Source organism: Notamacropus eugenii, chromosome 3, assembly GCF_028372415.1.
Source record: "Notamacropus eugenii isolate mMacEug1 chromosome 3, mMacEug1.pri_v2, whole genome shotgun sequence".
Lineage (NCBI taxonomy): Eukaryota > Metazoa > Chordata > Mammalia > Diprotodontia > Macropodidae > Notamacropus > Notamacropus eugenii.
In genome coordinates this window covers 94,857,554-94,879,523 of record NC_092874.1, presented here as the reverse complement: position 1 = coordinate 94,879,523, position 21,970 = coordinate 94,857,554, and the positions used below count along the sequence as shown (strand labels likewise).

At 43.1% G+C, this 21,970-nt stretch overlaps 1 protein-coding gene across 4 annotated transcripts; it reads right to left on the bottom strand.

Moving 5' to 3' along the window:
- ASB10 (ankyrin repeat and SOCS box containing 10) lies at window positions 1–21,909 on the bottom strand. 4 transcript variants are annotated; one of them, XM_072652201.1, is made up of 6 exons: window positions 20,172–20,256; window positions 19,390–19,739; window positions 18,900–19,167; window positions 14,138–14,657; window positions 2,229–2,342; window positions 1–1,122 (listed from the first exon to the last, which is right to left on the bottom strand). In XM_072652201.1, the coding sequence occupies exons 2-6, from the start codon at window positions 19,697–19,699 to the stop codon at window positions 937–939; spliced, it is 1,398 nt and encodes a 465-aa protein (XP_072508302.1). In that variant the 5' UTR covers window positions 19,700–19,739; window positions 20,172–20,256; the 3' UTR covers window positions 1–936. The 4 variants fall into 4 exon arrangements, with proteins under 4 accessions (XP_072508302.1, XP_072508303.1, XP_072508305.1 ...); XM_072652202.1 differs by lacking the exon at window positions 20,172–20,256 and having other exon boundaries at window positions 1–238; window positions 937–1,122; window positions 19,390–20,128; XM_072652204.1 differs by lacking the exon at window positions 19,390–19,739 and having other exon boundaries at window positions 20,172–21,909.
- Window positions 21,910–21,970: the final 61 nt, after the last annotated feature.

Sequence of the window (21,970 nt, the reverse complement as noted above, 5' to 3'; positions counted from 1 at the left end):
AAAGACTGTACATTTTAATGCATGTCCAGAGTCTGAGTTTAAAGGAAACAGTGCAAAGACACACTTCAGTGAGGGAGGTGGAATCCAAAGAAAGCTCCCACAGATGCCCAAGAGAACACATCCCCTCCCCCCAACTTCCTGGTCTCTCTTGTTCTCTGTCACTGCTCCAGTACAATCTTTCTTCCTCTCTCTTCATTTTTGAGCACCAGCATCTTTCTGCCTTCTTGGTATCAGCTCTCTGCAACATCAGTCTCTTTCTCCATCAGGGTAGTCCTGGGCCAGAGTCAGCCCTAGGTACCCTCTTTCCCTGGGCCTAGATTCAGGCATTCTCTATCTAGCTGAGACCTGGGGAGACACTGCTCTAACTAGGAATACTTTCACCTGGGCCTAAAAGAGTTGGGGGTGGGGAAGGGCCGCAAAAGAGTCTAAACACCTCCCTCCAGGCCTGAGAGGTAGACAGGACCTTGGGAGAGGGGCACCAATGGGAGTCGAATCTTTATGGGTGGGGTCATGGGACTAGGTGAGAGTAGCTAGGGATGGAAGGATAAGCAGATGCAGGACTTTGGGAATCTTTGGTCTGTGAACTACCACAGATGCACACCCCTGGATGTCAGCAACCAGAAAGCAAAGCCTAGGTCCCACTTTTCTAATTGTAGCTTCTGGGAAGCCAGGCTAGATGAATTGTTGTTTCCCAGGTAATCTTGTCTGGAATCTCTAATAGGTCAGTAAGAGTGGAAAGAATATTGAAAAGGGGAGATGAGGGTAAAGACAAATGTAGGGAGGCTGGCTGATCTCCCAGAGTATCAACCTATTTTGCCCCCCTCATTCTTCCCCTACCTCCTTAGGCTAGGCCTCTCCCTAGCCTCCCCAAGACACAAGCCCATCTCTGGGCTTCCCTCAACCAGCCTGTGACTGGCCCCAGATCTTAGGACTCACCTAATAGAGAATATCCTCAAAGTCCAACTGTAGGTAGCGAAGGAGGCAAGGGGGCAGGGGTAACTGGGGCAGTGCCTGGGACAAGCAAGCAGACAGGTGAGATCGGAGAGCATGGCGACTCAGGTGCTTCAAGGATCTCGGCCGACCCACCAAGGTGAAGAGGGAAGAGTAGAAATCTTGATGCTTCTAGAGTCAGAAGAAAACCTGAAATTACCAAGCTGAGGTGGGAGGGTAGACAAGGGCTAGAAAGGACCACAAAGAGCACATATTCCATCCCTCTTATTTTACAGAGGAGCAAATTCAGAGCCAAAGATGAAAGGGTTTCACCCAGGGTCATGGACATAGTAAAGAGATGGGGATTTGAACTTGGGCTTGAATTTATTCCATCATGCCATCTTTTGTAAAAGTGAAATGAGCAGAACCAGGAGAACAATGTATACAATTACAACAATATAGTAAAGACAAACAACTCTGATAAAACCTAGGAACTCTGCCCAACCCCCATTCTGGAGGACTTAGAATGAAGCTCACTACCCAGCTCCAGACAGAGCTGATGGACTCAGAGGGCAGATTGAGATATGCCCAATATAGGGATTTGTTTTTCTTGACTTATCAGTGGGGAGGGGAGAGAGGGAGTGAAATAATTCAGAATTTAAAATAAAATTGAATTTTAAAAAAGTCTTTTGCAGGTAGGGAGTATTCATGGGGATTTCTAGAGACTGAGATAATTTCCATGGAGTCTCTATGTGAAGATCTCTTCTAGATTTGGAAAGTTTTCTGTCTTTAGACAATGAACAATCTCTTTGGAGAACCTTTATAAGGAGTAAGGAACTTAATATTGCTCTCCTTCCATCATCAGGGAATCTTAATCTAAAGTCAATTGACTTTTTTTGTTTTTTGAGGCAGTCAGGGTTAAATGATTTACCCAGGGTCACACAACTAGTAAGTGTCAGAGACCATATTTGAACTCAGATTCTCCTGACTCCAGGTCTGGTGCTCTATCCACCTCAGCACCTAAATGCCCCATTGACTTTTTTTTCAATGTATTTTGAGAACTGCATTTAATATAATTGGTTTCCTTTATAATCCTATGTATTTTATTTAATGCATTTGAAAACATTCTGAGTCCATAGACCCTGAGTGCCAGAGGGTTCCATGACCCCAAAAAGGGTTAAGGAACCCCTGTTCTAGAAGGTTGAAGGGTCTCTGGATGAGGAGAGTCTCCTTGGGCTGGGTAGTTCTATATTCTAGGGATTAAGAAGTCTCCTGGGTTATCTTTGAGTCTGACTGACCTGCAGAACCTCTGAGGGTATAAGGTCCACTGCATCTCCTGGCAGTTTTACAAGACTGTAGGTATTCATCAGAACCTCAATTATCCGGGGAAATTCACACCAACGTTCTAATACCTGGGAAGAGAAAGAGAGAGAGGTAAAACCACACTGTGTATTCACCAGGATCACATACCTCCTACTGTTAACCCACACATATTACACCTACAATATGCAAGGTTTATGTCAGGGTCTCTGCCCTGTAGGTGTTATAGTGAAGCCTCCTCTCCATCAACCTATCTAGAAATATTATCTCTCTTCTCAAAATTTCCCAGAGCATTTATTCTGTATTTTTCCTTTGGCGTCATATTTCCCTATCTTGTATGACACTTATCTGTGTACATGTTATGTATACCTTCTCCCTTCTGGAGAACAGAATGTAAGATCTTTGAGATTAGAGTCTCTGTCCCTTTTATACTTAAAATCCCAGAACCTACATAGGGGACTAAACAGTGCTTTATACAGATCAGGTGATTAATAAATGTTTGTTGATCTGGGAGAAACTGGGCTTGTGCATGGCAAGATAACCATAGGAAACTGCATTTGCTAAAAGCCCAGTAAGACACACACTCGAGAGCAGGCATTGCTTTTATAGGATCCCTGTAGGTTTCATGGAGGAGATAGGCTTTGAAGACTGGAATGGGCCAAGGAGCTCTTCCTGGTGTGAGAAATCATGTGACCAAAGCAAAGAGGAAAAGAGGTTGACACCACCATGAGGAGACCAGCCTGATTGGAATGGAGGAGAGCAGTAGGAGATCAGATCCCTGATCCCATACATTGTCACAGAGCAGCGCATACCTGTGTGTCTACGTATTCATGCCTAACCCTGCCTTTAGAACCAACAAGTCCCATCAATAGCATCCAACAAGAAAAAGAAGAGCACGCAAGTCACAGAATGCGATCCTTTCCCCAAGTTTGTTTCCGTCTGGTTAAACAGCGGTCTTGGATGACAGTAACAGTAATAACTCTCTTTAAGACTGACTGGCTTCACCATTACCTTGGAAGGTATGTAGTACAATTATTATTCTATTTACGGGTGAGGAAACTGCAGGTTCAGGGAAGACGAGCCCTGCAGTCAGATCCTCTCCAGATCTAACTCTCGAAAAAAGAGTCTTATACATCATCCAGTTGAAGTCCTTCATTTTTCAGGTAAGGAAACTGGGTCCCAGAGAAGTGAATCCCAAGGCCACATAGCTGATCAGTGGAAAGGCCAGGAATAGAATTTGTTGTTGTTTAGTCTTTTCATTGACTCTTCCTGACTCCATGTGAGGTTTTCCTGGCAAAGATACTGGAATGGTTTGCTATTTCCTTCTCCAGCTCCTTTTACAGATGAGGAAACTGAGGCAAACAGGATTTGGTGATTGCCCAGGGTCACACAGCTATTAAAGCCAGATTTGAACTCAGGGAAATGAGTCTTCCTTACGCCAGGCCCAACACTCTATCCGTTATGCCACCTAGCTGCCCAGGAATAGCAAACAATCTCCTGATTTCCAGTAAAGTGTGGCTGGCTTTCTGGGAAGCCAGTGGAAGGGATTTGGAGATTCAGGGAAATAGACCTCTTCCTTCCTCCCTTTTTGATCCCCTGGGACTTGAGGCTCAGAACTAGTTATGGGCAGGAGAAACTAGGTTACTCTTCCAAAGGGTTAAATACACCCACCTTGTGCATCAAAGTTTCCCTAGCAGGATCTGGAGCAGGGGTGGGGAACCTGAGGCCTCGAGGCCCCATATGGCCTTCTAGGTCCTCAAATGGAGACAGTCAAAGGGCCCCACTTGAGGACCTACAGGAACACATGGGACCTCGAGACCTCAGGTTCCCTACCCCTGCTCCTGAGACTAGCAACGGTAGACTGCTGAGTCCCAGGCTGGACCGGGTGGGACAGGGTGGTGCCTCTGCCCATTCATCTGCTGTCAATTTTCCCAGCTGGTCTGAGCCCGCCCATTCTCCCCACCCTCCTGGCTAGGGGAATCATTAGCTGTCAGAGCCTCTGTCAGATTACAGGGAATTGCTTGTCTCCTAATTATCTGGTGTTAATAGGAGATTAATTAGTGTTAATTGTTGATTTTCTTGTATTTTCCCAAAGGGGAGACCAATCTGCCGAACTCTCGGGCTGTTTAATTATTTGGTCTTGCCTGGGAATCCAGACAGATGCTTAACCGTTTGTGAGAAAAGAGGAGAGGGGGCGGCAGGAGATCGGGTACAGGAGTGGGGTGGGGCCGGCCTGAACCAGGGCGAACCCCAGCAGGGGACAGGTCAGTAGGGCCCAAATCGAGGGTCACTGCAGCTGTCCCTTTGTGTCTACCTTCTCTTTCTAGAGCACAGGCTCAACATCAGCTAATGCCCTGGTCCTTACTTCTCCCTCTGGGCCCCAAGGCTTCCACCACCCCGTTAGACACAGCCAGAGCACTGATCCCCTTGACTTACTTCCTGTCACTACCCAAGCACTCTGCTAGCTGGGAGCAGCCAACTTAGAAAAAAAGCTAAAGAGAGAGAGAGGGCAAAAGAAACATCACTGAAAATGAACCTTGTGAAGGGACTGACATTTAAGAAAGCTCTAAGTTCTTACGGTCCAGCTCTAAGGCCACTTCCTTCATAATACAGCTAGCACTTACAGGATACTTTACATATATTATCATAATTGTATGTATAATTATCACATATTACATATATTATCATATTTGTATATTTAATATCACATTACATTTTTGATCCTCATAACAACTCCAAGGTAGGTGCCATTATTATCCTCTCCATTTTACAAAAAAGGAAACTGAGAAAATGTAAGTAACTTGTTCAGGGTCACACAGCTAGGAAATATTGGAAGCAGGACTCAAACAAAGGTCTTCCTAGCTCCAAGTCCAGCCCTCTAGCCACTTTGCCACCTAGCTTGTCTGTTCCTTTACCTGGAGGATCATTGGATATTCAGTCTCCTTCCTCTGACCAACCCTCCATTGCATCACTTACTGCCTTGTAGACAAGAGGCAGTGTGGTATAACAGAGACAGCTCTGCATCTGGAATGAGAAGATCTGAATTCTGGTTCCAGCTTTGTTCCTTCCTGTCTAACCAGGGACAAGTCACTTAATTTCTCTGGGTCTCAGTTTCTTTATTTGTAAAGCACAAGGTTAGATCAATGAAGTCTCTCCCAGCTCTAAATCCTATGATTAGACTTAATTTTCCCTTATGTCCCTACAATATATTGCATTCTACTTGAGGATAGGAATGATGTCTTTGTATTCTCACAGCTCTAGTACATAGTGATCACCTAATCAATAACTGTTGAATGAATGCACAGGAATGTGTCAGTATGGTACCTTTAGGTCAAGTTGCTTCAGATTATAAGCGCTCAGAGGGCAGGTATTGATTGGCTCATGTGCATGGATTACACGATACCTACAATATTATTGATATTTAAGAAATACCAAGACCATATAAAACACGTAATTTCTCCTTTTATTCTGGGATATGTGTCACTCATCCATTTCTCTCCTACAGCCTTAATCTTCCTGCCAGACTAATCTTCCGAATGCTGTTTTTAATTACTCAGTTCCTTTGCTCAAAATCTGCAATGGCTCCCTAATGCCTACCAGGTCAAGTACAAAATCCCCTTCCTGGTCCTTTATAACCTGGACCTATTCTACCTGTCCCACTTAATTTCCCTAAGGAAATTCAAACCTCTGCTCCAGCCAAGTCAGTCTGAAATTTCCCCTGCCTACATAAGCCTCACTCATTTCACAGGTAGGCTATCTATATCCTACCCACCCTTGAAGAACCAGCTCATGTCTCACTTCCTCCATAACCTTTGCTTATCTATCCCCTTTTTGAATACATTGATAGCATGTAAAATGAGGACCACGTGTTTAGAATTCGAAATCCTTGAAAGTAGGGGGTTTTTTGTCTCTGTAACCCTAGTCTTTACCACAATGCATGGCATACAGAAAGTGCCTAATAATACTTATTGATCAATTGATTGTTCTTTATTTTCTGTCAGTCTTATTCCTTGAACTAGACTATAAGCAACCTGAGGACAGAGAATACTCTTGTATCATCCAAAGCGCCTGGAAACACAGTAGGCACTAAACAAACATTTGATTGAATGTCACCCCATCTTATTCCCTTTCACTGTCTTTTGCATCTGCAGATGACTGACTTCCAGTGCTTACCAGAAGTTGTACTTAACCTGTTGTACTTAAAGTGGAAAGTACTGGCAACGTCTTTAAGGCACATAGGGGTATGGGCCAGAGGTCCCACTGTGTCTCTGTAGTGATACCAGCATCAAAACATTCTGCCCAGTGACACTTCCTGATTCTCCAATTGGGCAACCCTTTTTGTTTTTAAATTTTTGGAGGCAATTGGAGTTAAATGAATTGCCTGGAGTCGCACTGCTAGTAAGTGTCTGAGGCCAGATTTGAACTCTGGTCGTCCTGACTCTAGGGCTGGTACTCCGTGCACTGTGGAACCACCTAGCTGCCCCAGCTCTTTATTTAAAAAGAAAAATCACCCTATGGTAAGAGAAACAACATTGACAAATGAACCCACATTAAGACCAGGAGAATATGGGGAAGAACTAGGCAATCCAGACATAGGCAAGGATTACTGGGAGGGATAGAGAGACAGACGGACCCAGCACGGATGCAACTCAAAAGACAGATTTGATAAAACAGGAGAGAGTAGAAAAAAGTGCTATCTCTTCACTAATGAGGAAGAAAAGGTGGGATTTCATTATCTCTCAGAGAGCCAGTCTGGTATAGCATCTTCAGACTTTGGACTAGGAAGATATCGTTGTTCAGTCATGTCCAACTCTTCATGAAGTCATACAGGGATTTTCTTCTCAAAGATACTGGAGTGCTTTGTCATTTCCTTCTCCTCAGATCTTCCTGACTCCAGGCCCTACACTCTATCCACTGGGCCATCTATTTGCCCTAGGAAGATGACTGACCTCAATTCTGCTCCAGGGCCCCACTTTGGTACCTTTCCTACAAGGGAGGAGCCACATCCTAAGGTCAAAAGTCCTTTCTTATCTCTACCCAACTCAACCCTACCCCTCCCTAGTCTCTTTACCTGTCTGCCTTCCCATTCATTCTTCTGGGTCCTCTGCGGTCCCTGCCATTAACAAACTTCTCTTCATCCTAGAGCTGTTCTTTCTTACATGCTTTGCATCTTTCTACCCTCATAAAAACTTGCTTCTCCTTGGACAACACAATATCTCTGACCCCACCCTTCAGAGCAGATTGGTTCTTCTCTGAAGACACAGGATGAAGAATTAGCAAACTTTTTGCTTGCCACTGCCATTTCCATTTCCCCTCTGCCTCTCCTCCTTTGAGTTTTTCTCTATCCATCTATATTACTTGGTCCAGATCCTTGTTTCTATAATCTACCAGACCTTGAGTCACTCTTTCTCCTTTCTTTCTAGCTTTCTTTCCTTTTTCAGACAATTGGGGTTAAGTGACTTACTCAGGGTCACACAACTAGTAGATGACACAGACTGGATTTGAACTTAGATTCTCCTGACTCCAAGGCTAGTGCTCTATCCACTGTACCACCTAGCTGCCCCATTGTCCTTCCTTTCTAAAGAAGATCAATACCTCTCCACCCCAATCCTTGCTGATAATACTTGAATGGTACAGTTCAATATGCACAACTCCTCAAACTTCTTGGCTTTCCAGTACACTGACCTCCTTAAATCTCATGATAAATGTCCCCACTCCACTCTAGACAATTACACTAATACCTAAGATTTAGTTATCACTTCTAACTATGCCACCTCCATAATTTTGAACTCTGAGTCTCCTCTCTCTGATAATAATCTTATCTTTCCATCTTTCTTTATCTCTCTCTTCCTTTCTCTATCTCATTGCTTCTAAACATCTTTAGCTTCACAACAACCTCTAATCCCTCCATCCTTTCCTTTTCCCATAGTTGATAGAAGCTGCCCTAACCTCACTTTTATTTGACCTTCACAGTCTTGACTGTAGAGTTAACCAATTCAACTAACTACATTGTCCTTCACCTTTCCTGCCTGAGGCCTCATTTCCTTCCATCTTCTTACATGTGCCAGTTTTCAACCCTGGATTTCTCTACTCAACTACAATGTGGCCAAAGCCCTTCAAGGGAAGTCATTAGTCATGCCACGTGGGTTCGCTATGAATCAGTCTCAATTGAGCCCTCACTGCTACCTGGCAATCTGTTTATTCTTCCCTGAGTGATTCTTTATTCCATTTCCTTCAGTGGATGTTCCAAAACTTCTCTTCTCTCATCAAGCCTCCAACACCAATTCACTCTGCCCTTAGAAGATGTCTTCACCTTCTACTTTTATGTAGAAAATTGTATATATCTTGTTTGTACATGGTTGTTTGCATGTTATCCCCACCATTAGCCTGGGAGCTCCTTGAGAGTAGGAACTGCTTTTTTCACTTTTCTTCCCATCCCTAGATTTAGTATAGTACCTGGCATGTGGTAGACATTTAAAAAGTGCTTATTATATAAATAGAGGCTTGTAATATTATATTAGTATATATTTATTATGTACCATTATATGAAATGTCATAACTATTGCATCTAGATTATAGATGATCTATATCATGTACTATAGATTATATGATATCATAAATATTACAAGCAAATGTTTATTTTATGTTATATTAAATGCAATTTTCTCTCCTCTTTGATTTCTACCCTCATACTAGGGGACTTCAACAAACATTTCAACCCTCTTCAAATATCCTAATCACTCAGTTCCTCAACCTATTCATTTCCCACGACCTATTCCTCTCTGATGGAGAAAGAGACTGGTACTGCCATGACCCACAGTGTGCTACTTCCATATTGAAGAATTCTGAAATCCCCTTCTCTTGTCATAATCTAATGGCTTAACACCTCTCCCTCTGCCTTCCTTTACCAAACCCTACTCTGTATCCACACCAAGATTTCTAATACCTTAACTCCTCAGTTCTCTCCCAGAGCATCTCTCCTGCATTCACTTGCCACTCTTTCTTCTTTTTCTCATTTTGACCCCTTTGTGAACCATTTCAACCCTAAATTCTCCCCTTTTTTGAGTCCCTAGCCATTTAGTCACAATGCCAATAAGGCTCTGCGAAGTGCTGGCCTTGGATCTCTCCCACCATCTGCCTCCTTCCTTCCTACACATGTGCTGCTGAATGAAGGTGGAAATTATCATGCAACTGTTCTGACTGAATTCACTACAAATTTAAATTACACAACCTCAGCTGGGCCCTCACTGCTTCTAGACAATCCTGCTATACCTCCCTATGAACTTATCAATCTACTCTCCACAGTATCTCCTCCAAATTTTTTATTCCTCCTCAAACCTTCCAAGGCTTATCTTTTGCCCACTCTCTCAACTGAAAACTTTGCCTTATATTTTACAGGGAAGACTGAGGCCATTTACCATGAACTCCCTTTTCTTCCTTTTCCCTCATCTCACATTACTCACATGCTTTCTACCATTATTTCTTCTTTATCTTCTTTAACATGCAGAAGTTGCTACTCCTTACCAAGGCCAATCCCTCCACTTTCACAATCAATCTCATTCTATTTTGTCTCCTCCAGCAGACTGTCCCCTCCAGTGCTTATTTTCAGTTGCTCCCTTTCTACTGGCACCTCTCTTACTACCTACAAACATCATCATCTCCCCCATCCTTAAAAAACCCTTACTTGGTCCCTCTATCCCCTCTCTCATCCTATATCTTCTGCCTTTTGTGTTTAAACTTCTTGAAAAGTCCATCTCCCATAAGTGCCTCCACTTTCTCCTCTCTTTCTTTCTGTCTCTCTCTTTTCTTAACCCCCTACAATCCAGCTTCTGACATCATCATTCCACAGAAACTACTCTCTCCAAAGTTGCCAGTGATCTCACTTGTCAGAATTACCAAATCCAGTGACCTTTTTTCAACCCTCATTCTCCACATCCTCTCTGCAGCCCTTGGCATTGTCGATCATGTTCTTCTCCTCAATGTTCTCTTCTCTTTAGGTTTTGGGATACCACTCTCTCCTGGTTCTCCTCCTACCCATCAGACCACATCTTTTCAGCATCTTTTGTTATATTCTCATCCAGATCATGCCCACTTATCATGGGAGTCTCACAGGGTATTGTCTTGAGTTCTTCCCTCTTCTCTCTCTATACTACTTCATATGGTGATTTCATCAGCTCTCATGTGTTAAACTATCATATCCATGCAGATGATTCTCAAATCTACCCAAACTCTCTACAGACCTCTAATCTCACATCTCCAACCATCTTTCAGACAACTGGAAGTAGATGTCCAGGAGACATTTTAAACTCAACACACCCAAAACTAAATTTATTATTTCCCCTCTAATGCCTCACTCCTAACTTTTCTATTATTGCCAAGGGCAAACACCATCTTCCCAGTACCTCAGACTTGTAACCTAGGTCTCATCCTGGATTTCTCACTATCCCTCAGCCCCATATACAATTTGTTGTCAAAGTCTATCAATTTCACCTTTACAACTTCTCTTGAATACACTCCTTTTTCTTCTCTGACCCTGCCATCATTCTGGTACAGGTCCTCAACACCTAACACCTCACACCTCAATTATGGTAATAGTATGCTTGTAGATCTGCCTCCCTCAAGGTTCTGCCCACCAAAATCATCAAAGTGATTTTCTCAAAATCCAACATTGCAGATCCAACATTGTCACCAACACTCCCCTCCCCAACTCTTTAAACTCCAGTGGCTCCCTATCATCTCCAGGATCAAATTTAAAATCCTGTGTTGTGTTCCAAGTCTTTCATAACCTTCCATCCTTTCCAATCTTCCTACACCTTATGTCCCTTACATATGTATATATGTATTCTTTGATTTAGTGACACTGGCCTCTTGGTTGTTCCCCAAACAAGATACTCCATGTCTCAGCTCTCTCCTCATTTCCATCTGCCTTCCCTGGCTTCCTTAAGTTGCAACTAAAAATCCCATCTTCTCCAGAAAGTCTTTCCCAAACCTTCTTAATTTTAATGCTTCCCTCTATTAATTATTTCCTAGTTTCTCTTGCATAAAGTTTGTACAGATTTCTTTGTTTGTCCTGTCTCCCATTAGATTGTGTGAACTTTGAAGGCAGGGACATCTTTCACCTCTTTGTATCCTCAGCAATTAGCACAGTGCCTGGCGTGTTTAATGACTTTTCTTGTTGGGTTGACTAGTCTTTAAGTCAAGTGCTTTCTCCTGCTTCCTGTTTCACAGCTCAGAACTGCTATATATCCTTACATAGGCTATTCTGCTTTAGACCACTCCATAAAAAAGTGGCCCTTCTCTCACTGAAGACCAACTCTTCTACCTGTGTCCTAGATCCTATCTCCTCAATTTCTTCAGGGAGATTGACTCATTGATCATTCCTTTCCTGTCTTTCAATGCCAGTCTCTCCTTATCTGTTGTTTCTTTTCCTGTTACCTATAACCATGACTAAGTCTCCCCCATTTTTTTAAGTTTAAGTCCTTCCATCCCCTCAAGCGGTTGTCGTATAATTCTTCTCCCTTTCCCTGCCAAACTCATAAGAAAAAAGATGTCTACATTCATAGCCTTTAATTTCTTCATATCCCTTTCCCTTCTTAGTCCCTTCCAATTTGCCTTCCAAAGCTGCTAGACTTCTGAAATGGTTCTCTCCAAGGGTACCCATGATCTCTGAACTGCTAACATTGTTCTCAACTCTGAGTACAGATACTTTTTTCACTTTATTTTTCTTGTTCTGTGTATATGTTTTCTCTTGCAACATGGCTAATATGCAAATATATTTTGCATGACTTTACATGCATAATTGCTATCACATTGCCTGTCTTCTTAAGGGGTGCAGAAGGGAGAGAAGTTGGAACTCAAAATTTTTAAAAGTATATTAATTTTTCCATAAAACATAATTAAGAAATATTTAGTGAAATGAATGAAAATATATTTGAAACAGAAAATAGTTAAGTAGTTCTCTGTTCTCATGCTCCTTTGATGCTGCTAACCATTCCTTAAACCTGGACTCTCATAGTCCTCAGCTTCCTAAGGAAACAACTTTTCCTGGTTCTCTTCCTATCTGTCTGGTGATTCTTCTCAGTCCCCTTTGTTGGACCATCATCCATCTTCTGACCTCTTCTTTTGAGTATTTCCCAAACCTCTGTCCTATATAGACAATCAAGTCCCAAATCTTAATCTAACTTTAATTTCTTTCCTGAATTTCAATCCCACATCTTCAATAGGTTGATGAGAATTTCCTTCAGCATGATCCATATACATCTCAAACTTAAGATGTTCAAAACAGTAGTCATTATCTCCACCCCTCCACAGTGTTCCAGTTTCTATTAAGGATTACCAATATTTTCCCAATCATGGTTTTATAATAACCAGGAAATCAACCTTAATTCAATTTAATAAACTTTAAACACTTACTATATGCCAAGCAATCTCTTTTAACTGCCATATTAAATTACTTGCATCTCCTCAAGAGTTTGTGTGGTATAGGGTAAAGACCTGGTTCAAGATCTACCTCTGAAACACCATGACTGAATGACTCTAGGAAAGCCACTTTGTCTCTCAGTGCTGTAGGCAATTCTCTAAGACTGTAAATTTCAGAGAAGGTGCCTATCAGCATGAGAGGGGAAATTTCCTTGTTCAGGAGTTCCCTTTATCAAAGAAATCAGAGATTCAGCTCTCCAATCAGTTTCACCAGTCCTTCTCTGTAGCATCTCTTTTATCTGCTTCTTTTCTGCTTTCATCATCACCATTCTAGTTTGGGCTTTCATCAATTGCCTGGACTACTCTAAATAGTCTCCTAATTGATTTTCCCTGCTTCTGGCCCCTCTCCTATTAAAATCCTACTCTACATGGCTGCCAAAATAAAATTTTAAAAAAGCATCTTCCTAAGGCACAGGTCTAACTAACCATGTTATTCATGTGCTCAAAAATCTTCCAGGGCTCCCCATTGCCTATAGGCTAAAATACAAACTCCTCAGCCCTGGTCTTTGAGGACCTCCATGATGTGGGGTCCACCTACCTTTTCAGACTTATTTCAGATAACTTCCATGACTGTTGTTCCACTGGAGAGTTAGATAACTCATCCCTGGCATTTTATATCTTGCCTCCATGAAATAGCACAGGTCACTTTCCGTGCCTAGAATGAACTCCCTCCTCATAATCGTCTCTCAGAAAACTTCTCTTCCTTCAAAGTTCGCACAGGTACCATCTCATCCCTGAAGCCAGTTGTTACTCCCTTCTTGTTACAACTTCTTGTTCACATATACCTTTGCCATCCCACCCCTTCCATGTAAGCTCTTTGAGGATAGGTTTTTTTGGTGTTTTTGTTTTTTGAAGATGAGGATTGTTTTGATTTTTTTTCTGTATTCCCCACACCAAATATGGTGTCTTGAATGTGGTAGGAGCCTAATAAATGTTTGTTGACTTTGCTGGAACTACCTCTTCCCCCAGTGTCTTGTAACTTCCTGGAAAGTCAAGTCTTCCCTCATCCCAAGCTTCTCTCATATGCTTGTAGTAGTGGCCCTGGACCCAGATGGCTCAGGAGAAGAAAGTGAGGCTGGTCACCTTGCACAGTCCTTCCTCACTCAAATCAAAGTCAACTGCAAGTCATGTCATCATCTCCCTGATGTCATGGTCCTTTTATAGAACAAAGAACACACCAGCAACAACAACAGTAGTGCCTAACAGAACCAGGTACACAAAAGGCACTCAGTAGAGACTTGTGGAATGAATGAATGGCTTCATCCAAGCTCTCCAGGTTATACAAAGAAAGAGACAAAAAGGGCTGGTTCTCAGAGAATATGGATGAGAATATGGATGGATTGGTTTAAACTCCCCCCCTCTGCACTACCTTCTGTGGGACCCTCTTCACTTCGCCATCCCTTGGTACCTTGGGAAGGGCTCCAGGCCAGATTCGGACAGCACCATGATTGAGTAGAGCTCGAACTATTTGTTCTGGGCTGCAGGGCAGGGCAGCAGCTGGACCCTGCAAAGCCCAGTGCAGGGCAGTATGGCCACCGTAGTCCATGGCATTGACACTGACCCCCTGGGACAGGAGTAGCTCAGTTACAGCCACATTGCCACGTCGACAAGCCAGATGCAAGGGCCTCTGCCTGTCATGATCAGCAGCATCCGCATCTGCACCTGCAGAGAGAAGCAGGTGGCAAAGGTGGAGACACCTGGAGGTGGTTGCCTCAGCCTCAGCTGGGGGAAGGAGAGGGACTGAACAGGCAGCCAGAAGAGGGGTTCGGCCTTCGGCGTCACGGGCATCTGGAAGAGCTCCCTTCCTCAAAAGCAGTGCAGCTAGCTCTGCCAGCCCTCCTCGGGCTGCCACATGTAGAGGAGTCTCCTCTTCTTCCTCAGATCGACCATCCACACTGGCACCAAACCTCAGAAGCAGCTCTGCACACCTGGGGATCAGAGAGAGGAGAGAGGTGTGTGTGTGTGTGTGTGTGTGTGTGTGTGTGTGTGTGTGTGTGTGTGTGTGTGTGTACGCGCGCGCGCATGTGTGTTTAAGAGAGAGAGGCAGAGACAAAGACAGACTGACAGCTGGGCACGTAGGCACAGGCTGAATAGACGTGATTTGAATGGTATTTAGGAACCACCTTATCCCAAAATAACTCCCTTGTCCATTTGCCAAAGTGCTTGAAATTCTGCCAGAAACTCACTTGAAAGCTGTAAATGTCCTTGCAAGCAATAATATATAAGGTCCCTGACACCTTGATATGAGTTTTTTATCTGTTATTTCTTTTCACTCTGGGGGCACTGAACACCTGAGTAGTAAGAAAAGAGTGTTGAAAAAATGGGAGGATATTTCCAAGACTCCCAAATTATCTAATCAGACCTACTTTTGAATAGAAATCCTCTCTACAACATTCTTGATACGTAAACATCTATTCTCCACTTGAAGAAATCCAGGGATAAGAAACACCCTTCTCAGGGCAGTCTTTGACACACTGGAAAGGATCTGTTAGAACTACATCGAATCTGTAGATGCTTTTTTGCAGTTTCTAGCCACTGTTCTTAGTTCAGCCCCCTGGGACCAAACAGAACAAGTGGAGTTGTTCTTCTACACCACAGCTCTTCAAATACCAAAAGCCATGTCTTAGCTCTCTCCTTCCCCCTTCTTCTTTTCTCCAGACTAAACATTACAATTTCATTAAATGATGCTCACATAGCAGGACCTCTAGTCTTTGAACTATCCTGCTGTCTTTATCTGTGTTTATCCCAGTTGGTTAATACCCTTCCTAAAATGTGGGACCCAATGCTGAATGCAGTGCTTATATGGGCTGTGAATAAGGCAAAATCCAGGGAAACTCTTCATCTCTTTCTTATTGGGTATAAAATGCCTCTCTTCTTAGAGCATAAGAGGGTGCAGAAAAGATCCCAAGTGATGGGAGTGGGGGTGAGTGAAGGCATCCAAGACAAACTTGGCCGAATCTAAATGTTGCTATTCGTCATTTAAAGAGCACATCATAGGAGGAAAGCAGAAAATTGGGAAAGAATTTTTGCAACTAGTGTCTGTGATAAAGGCCTCATTTCTAAAATATATAGAGAACTGAGTCAAATGTACAAGAATACAAGTCATTCCCCAATTGATAAATTGTCAAAGGATACAAACAAGCGGTTTTCAGAAGAAGAAATTAAAGATATCTATAGTCATATGAAAAAATGCTCTAAATCACTATTGATTAGTGAGACCCAAATCAAAACAATTCTGAGATACCATATCACACCTATCAGATTGGCTAACATAACAAAACAGGAAGATGATAAATGTTGGAGAAGATGTGGGAGAGTTGAAACACTAATTCATTGTTGGTGGAGCTGTGAGCTGATCCAACCATTCTGGAGAGCAATCTGGAACTATGCCCAAAGGGCTACAAAAATGTGCATACCCTTTGACCCAGAAATACTGCTTCTAGGACTGTATTTCCAAGAGATCATAAAAATGGGAAAGGGTCTCACATGTACAAAAATATTTATAGCAGAACTCCTGTGGTGTCCAAAAATTGGAAATCAAGGGAATTCCCATCAATTGGGGAATGGCTGAATAAATTGTGGTATATGAATGTAATGGAATACTATTGTGCTATAAGAAATGATGAACAGGAAGACTTCAAAGAGGCCTAGAAAGACTTATATGATCTAATGCTGAGCGAAAGGAGCGGAATCAAGAGAACTTTATACACTGCAGCAACCACAGTGTGAGAGGATTTTTTTCTGGTAGACTTTTAGAACTTCATTGCAATGCAAGAACTTAAAAAATTTCCCATGGTCTTTTAAGACAAAATGACTTCCACATCCAGAGAAAAAACTATGGAATTCAATTGCAGAATGTAGCAGATCATTTTCTTTTGTATTACATTTTGATTTGTTTTATGATTTCTCCCATTCATTTTAAATTTTCTATGCAACATGACTATGGTGAAAATGTATTAATAAGAATGTATGTGTAGAACCTGTATAAAATTGTATGCAGTCTTGGGGAGGGAGAGAGAAGGGAGAGGGGAAGGAGTGGGAGGGAGGGAAAAAATCTAAATTATATGGTAGTGATTGTAGAACACTGAAAATAAATTTAAAAAATGAAAAAAGTTTTTTAAATGCTCTAAATCACTATTGATTAGAGAGATGCAAATCAAAACAACTCTGAGACACTACATCACACCTGTCAGATTGAATAACATGACAAAACAGGAAGATGATAAATGTTGGAGAAGATGTGGGAGAGTTGGAACAGTAATTCATTTTGGTGGAGCTGTGAGCTGATCCAACCATTCTGGAGAGCAATTCAGAACTGTGCCCAAAGGGCTACAAAAATTTGTGTACCCTTTGGCCCAGCAATACTGCTTCTAGGACTGAATTCCCAAGAGATCATAAAAATGGGAAAGGGTCACACATGTACAAAAATATTTATAGCAACACTCTTTGTGGTGGCCACGAACTGGAAATCGAGGGGATGCCCATCAATTGGGGAATGGCTGAACAAGTTGTGGTATATGAGTGGAATGGAATACTATTGTGCTATAAGAAATGATGAATACAGGAAGATTTCAGAGAGACCTGGAAGGACTTATATGAACTGATGCTGAGTGAAACAAGCAGAACCAGGAGAACTTTGTATATAGCAACAACCATAGTGTGCAAGGAAATTTTCTGGTAGTCTTAGCCCTTCACAGCAATGCAAGGATCTAAAAAATTCCCAATGGACTCTTGAGGCAAAATGCCTTCTACATCCAGAGAAAGAACTATGGAATTGGACCGCAGAATGAAGCAGACCATTTTCTCTTCTGTTATGTTTTGTTTTGCTTTCATGGTTTCTCCCATTCATTTTAATTCTTCTGTGCAACATGACTAAGGTGAAAATATATTTAATAAGAATGTAGGTGTAGAACCTATATATGATTGTACACCATCTCAGGGAAGGAGGAGGGAGAGAAGAGGGAAGGTGAAGGAGGGAGGGGGAAAAAAATCTAAGATATGTGGAAGTGATTGTAGAAAACTGAAAACTAATTAATTTTTTTAAAAAAGCATATCAGGAAAATTTCCCTTATTACACAAACACACACACACACACACACACACACACACACACACTTTCTCCCCTAAAGGAATGTCTAAAGTTCAGGCCACTCCATAATCCACTCTGAAAATACTCAGTGCCAATGCCATGTATTGTGTTGGGCACACACTCCCAAACTCCTATACTCCAAACACACTCCTGGTACTGAGAAAATCTTGTCCTGAGACTGATCATCATGGAAACAACCATAGAAATTATCTAGTTCAGGAGTTCTTATCCTAGGATTAGTGACCTTGGTTTAATAAATTTTTAATTTAAAAATGTACATACATTTGTATATAAAATTGTATATCAGTATAACTGATTTCCTTTGAAATACTATTCATTAAATTGTATGCATTTTAAAATGTTACTCTGAGATGGGATCCATAGGCTTCATCAGATTGTCAAAAGGTCCATGAAGGAAGAAGTTAACATTTTAAGTCCCTACTATGTGCAGGCACCATGCTAAACACTTTACAAATATTTTCTCATTTAATCCTCACACCAGCTCTGAGAGGTAAGTGCCATTATTATCCTCATTTTACTGTCAAGGGAATTGAGGCAGATAGAGGTTAAGTGACCTCCCCAGGATCAGACAGCTAGTAAGTGTCTGAGGCAGGATTTGAACTCAAGTCTCGACTTCAAGTCCAGTTCTTTATCCATTGTGCCACCTACCTGCTTCTACATATAAAAGATTAAGAACCCTGATCTAATCCAAGCCCCTCATTTTTATTAAATGAGGAAACCGAGGTCCAGAGAAGGGGATTTGGTGGGCCCAAAGTCACGGGGAATGAGAGGCAGAACTGGGGGCCAAACCCAGCCCTTGAGATATGCCATGCTGCCCCACTATGTGCTCAGCACAGTGCCTGTGCTAATAATAAAAGTGCTTAATAAGTGCTCATTGCTTCTACTCAGTCTTCCATTCAATTACTATTGTATCTCCTGCTGTGATTGCTTGAAACTACTTCATCAAGTGTTCTTCCCCAGGAATGGGTAGAAAAAAATGGAGACTAGAAATGTAGGGATTCTGATGAGAAAGGTGCGTGGGAATGCTTAGAGCCAGGAGCTCTAAAGGATAGTCACTTACTGGAGGGCACCAGGTCCCTGGCATAGGTGTAAAGGACGCCTCCCATCCTGGTCTGGCATGTCTGGGTCAGCTCCTGCTACAAGCAACAGTCGGGCACAGGGCGCATGGCCAGAGATGCAGGCTTCATGCAGAGCAGTCCTACCCCCAGGGGCAGCATCTGGCTGGGCTCCTCGACTTAGCAACAGCTGGAGAACTTGTTCGTGGCCTCGGCTGGCTGCTACATGTATCGGGGTGGTCAGCTCTTCCACGTAGGTCAGAGACCAAAGCCCTAAGGAGGGTTTGGAGACCTCAAGTCGGGGTGGGAACCCAAATGCCAAGAAGGGTCAAAGCACCGAGCACCAAGTCCAAGACCTGAGCCCTAGGTGGGCAAGGGAGTAATGTTGGGAGAAGGTGCTGGATGGGAGCCTTGAAGCCCCTCCCCCCACCTCATTATGGCCTCCTTCATCCCCCCCCCCCCCCCCCAAACAACCCAGGCCTCTGCTGCCCATACTCAGAGCTCGAATGTTGAATCTGAAATCTCTCCATCTCTCTGGGTCGCTGGTGTCAAAGACAATATCCGGGGTGAGGCCAGTGCCAGGACAGGCCAAGAGATGGGAGACTGAGGCCACATCTCCAACCAGCACGGCTTGCCAGAACTCCAAGGTGAGCCCCGAGGCTGATCTGGTAACTATGGGCCCATGACCTGGCTCCTGACCCTCTCTGGGATCTTTGTCTGCTTTCTCAACCAACCTGGCACAAAGGCTACTCCGCGGGCCACCCCCCAGCTCTCTGCAATCTTCTGGAGATGAGGGACTACCCATAAGGAAAAGGTAATGGGGTCTAGGCTTGAGGGCAAAGATACTGTGAAAAGAGAGAAGAGAAGGGAGAGATGAGACTGGGGGATAGAAAGAAGAGGGAGGGGAGTAATAGAAAGAGAGATAGAGGAAGGAGTGGGGGGGGGGGCAAAGACAGACAGAGACGTGGACAAGGACGGAAAGACGACAGAAACTCCTGTAAGTCCTGTGGCTAAAAGTCAGGCTCTAACTTTAAGTTCCACAGAAGCTATTCTGGGCTCCACATGACTTCAGGTCAGAGCCAGTATTTGCAGAGTGAGGGTATACCTGAGGACAAGAGAAACAACCCAGGGTTCTTTCGTCTCCTCAGATATACAGCTCCTCTCACTGTCCCCACCCACCCCCAGTCCAGAACTCTCTACATCCCTTCTACTCCTCTTAACCTTAACGCCCAGGTCCCGGGACCCTCCCGGGTGCCCCCACCTCCTGGCTCCCTCACCCCTCTGATAGCTGCTCCAGCGAGGCTCAGCCACCCGGCTCTCAAGCAGCAGGTCTGCTGTGCTGTTGGGGGGAAAGAGTTCTTCCAGCTTCTCCAGGTTCCCCGTATACAGTGCATTTTGCAGGACCATGTCCCTGCTCAGTAGGGGGGCCCGCTGGGGCCCCCTCCGGGCAGAATAACCCCAGGACCTGAGACACCGTCCTGAATGGAGGGAAGCTGGGGGAAGCCAGGTCAGCCAGGATGACTGCCTCCTGCTTTCCGATTCTCTGGGCATGGCTGTAGTTTTCAGGGGGATTGCTGGGAGAAAGACCCAGAAGAGCAGGGTTTGGGGTGGTTTATAGCCATATCCTGAGCAGATGCTGGACAGGATTCAGGATCTGGCTTAGAGAGGGGAGGGTGAAGGGTGCTGAGATGGAGACCATAAATAGCCTTGAGCTCAGCTGTCATCCAAAGCAAAACCTGAAGCCGGGGGTGGGGCTGGGCATTTGAGAATAGGTTTGGGGCCAGCAAAAGGGAGAGGGGAAAGTCAATGTTGGCAAAGTTGTACAGAGACAGAAATACTAATACCCTGTTAGTGGACTTGTAAATTGCTCCCACCATTCTGGAAAGCAATTTAGAATTTTGCTAAGAAAGTGACTACAGTGACTTTGACTCAGAACCCCTACAGCAAGGCATGCACCCCAAGGCGGTCAACAATAAAAAGAAAGATTGGATAATACCAAAACATTTATAGTAGCAACTTTTTGTGGTAGCAAAGAACTGGAAACAAAGTAGCTGTCCATCAACTGGAGAATGGTCGAGTAAACTGTAGTAATGGAATATTATGGTACTATACAAAATTATTAATTAAAATTAATGCAATAATTCTATTAATAATAATTACAATCAATTCTAATAACACAATGAAAAGACTTACATGAACTGATACAGAGTGAAGCAAGCAGAACCAGGAAAATAACATATATAACTATAACAATGTAAATGGAAGAAACAATATCGCCAGTGTCAAAACTGAGAGCTGTGAAGTGATGACACCCAAACATAGAGCCCCAAAAGAGCTATGAGAATGCACTCACTTCCTCCTTCCTTTCTTTGCAGAAGTGGGGAACCATTATAATATACATGATGTTAGACTAGATTGACATTGTTAGTTTTACTAAAAAAAAATTTTCTTCTCCCTTTTTTCCTTCTTTATTATTAGAGATGATTTTGGGGGAGAAGGATAGTGGAGAGATATATTGGAAAATGAAGGGGATGCAAAAACAAAAGGTTGATATTTTTAAAGCAGAGAGTTTCTATCTAACCTGTGTCCCTAGTTGAGAACATCCTAGAGAATGCTAGACCTGGAAGAAAGCTCAAAGATTGTAGAATTCACCTCCTTCCTTTCTCTTTTTGTTTGAGGAAACTGAGGCCCAGAGATGCAAAGATATTTACCCAAGAACACTCAGAACCCAGATCTTCCAACTTCCAGTTTAGTACTTCCTTGCATCCCACCAGCATGCCTCAATCTCTTTGCTTTTCCATCTATTAACCTACTGACTCCCTCTCCCTATTGGTTCACCCCACGAATGTAGAAAGAAAAAGAAATACAGAAAAAAGAGCCTGAGAGTCAGAGATGAAAGCAGAAGCAGAGATGGAGATTAAGACAAGAAAACAGCAAGGAAGGGAAGGCAATGGAAAAGAATTCAGGCATGAATGGGGCATAGAAAACAAGAGATGAACATGAGATAGGTTCACAGAAATGTAGGGTGGGAATGAAGGCAAAAATTGAAGAAATTAAGGCTAAAGAAATGAAGCTA

What these genes read in the sequence shown, in the direction of transcription:
- ASB10 (XM_072652201.1), bottom strand. Translation starts at nt 19,699, where the DNA reads ATGGGTAGTCCCTCATCTCCAGAAGATTGCAGAGAGCTGGGGGGTGGC. An exon ending in ATTCAACATTCGAGCTCTGA is followed by an intron (nt 19,168 to 19,389) that starts GTATGGGCAGCA and finishes AACCCTCCTTAG; the next exon opens with GGCTTTGGTCTCTGACCTAC. An exon ending in GGCCTGGAGCCCTTCCCAAG is followed by an intron (nt 2,343 to 14,137) that starts GTACCAAGGGAT and finishes TTCTCTTCCCAG; the next exon opens with GTATTAGAACGTTGGTGTGA.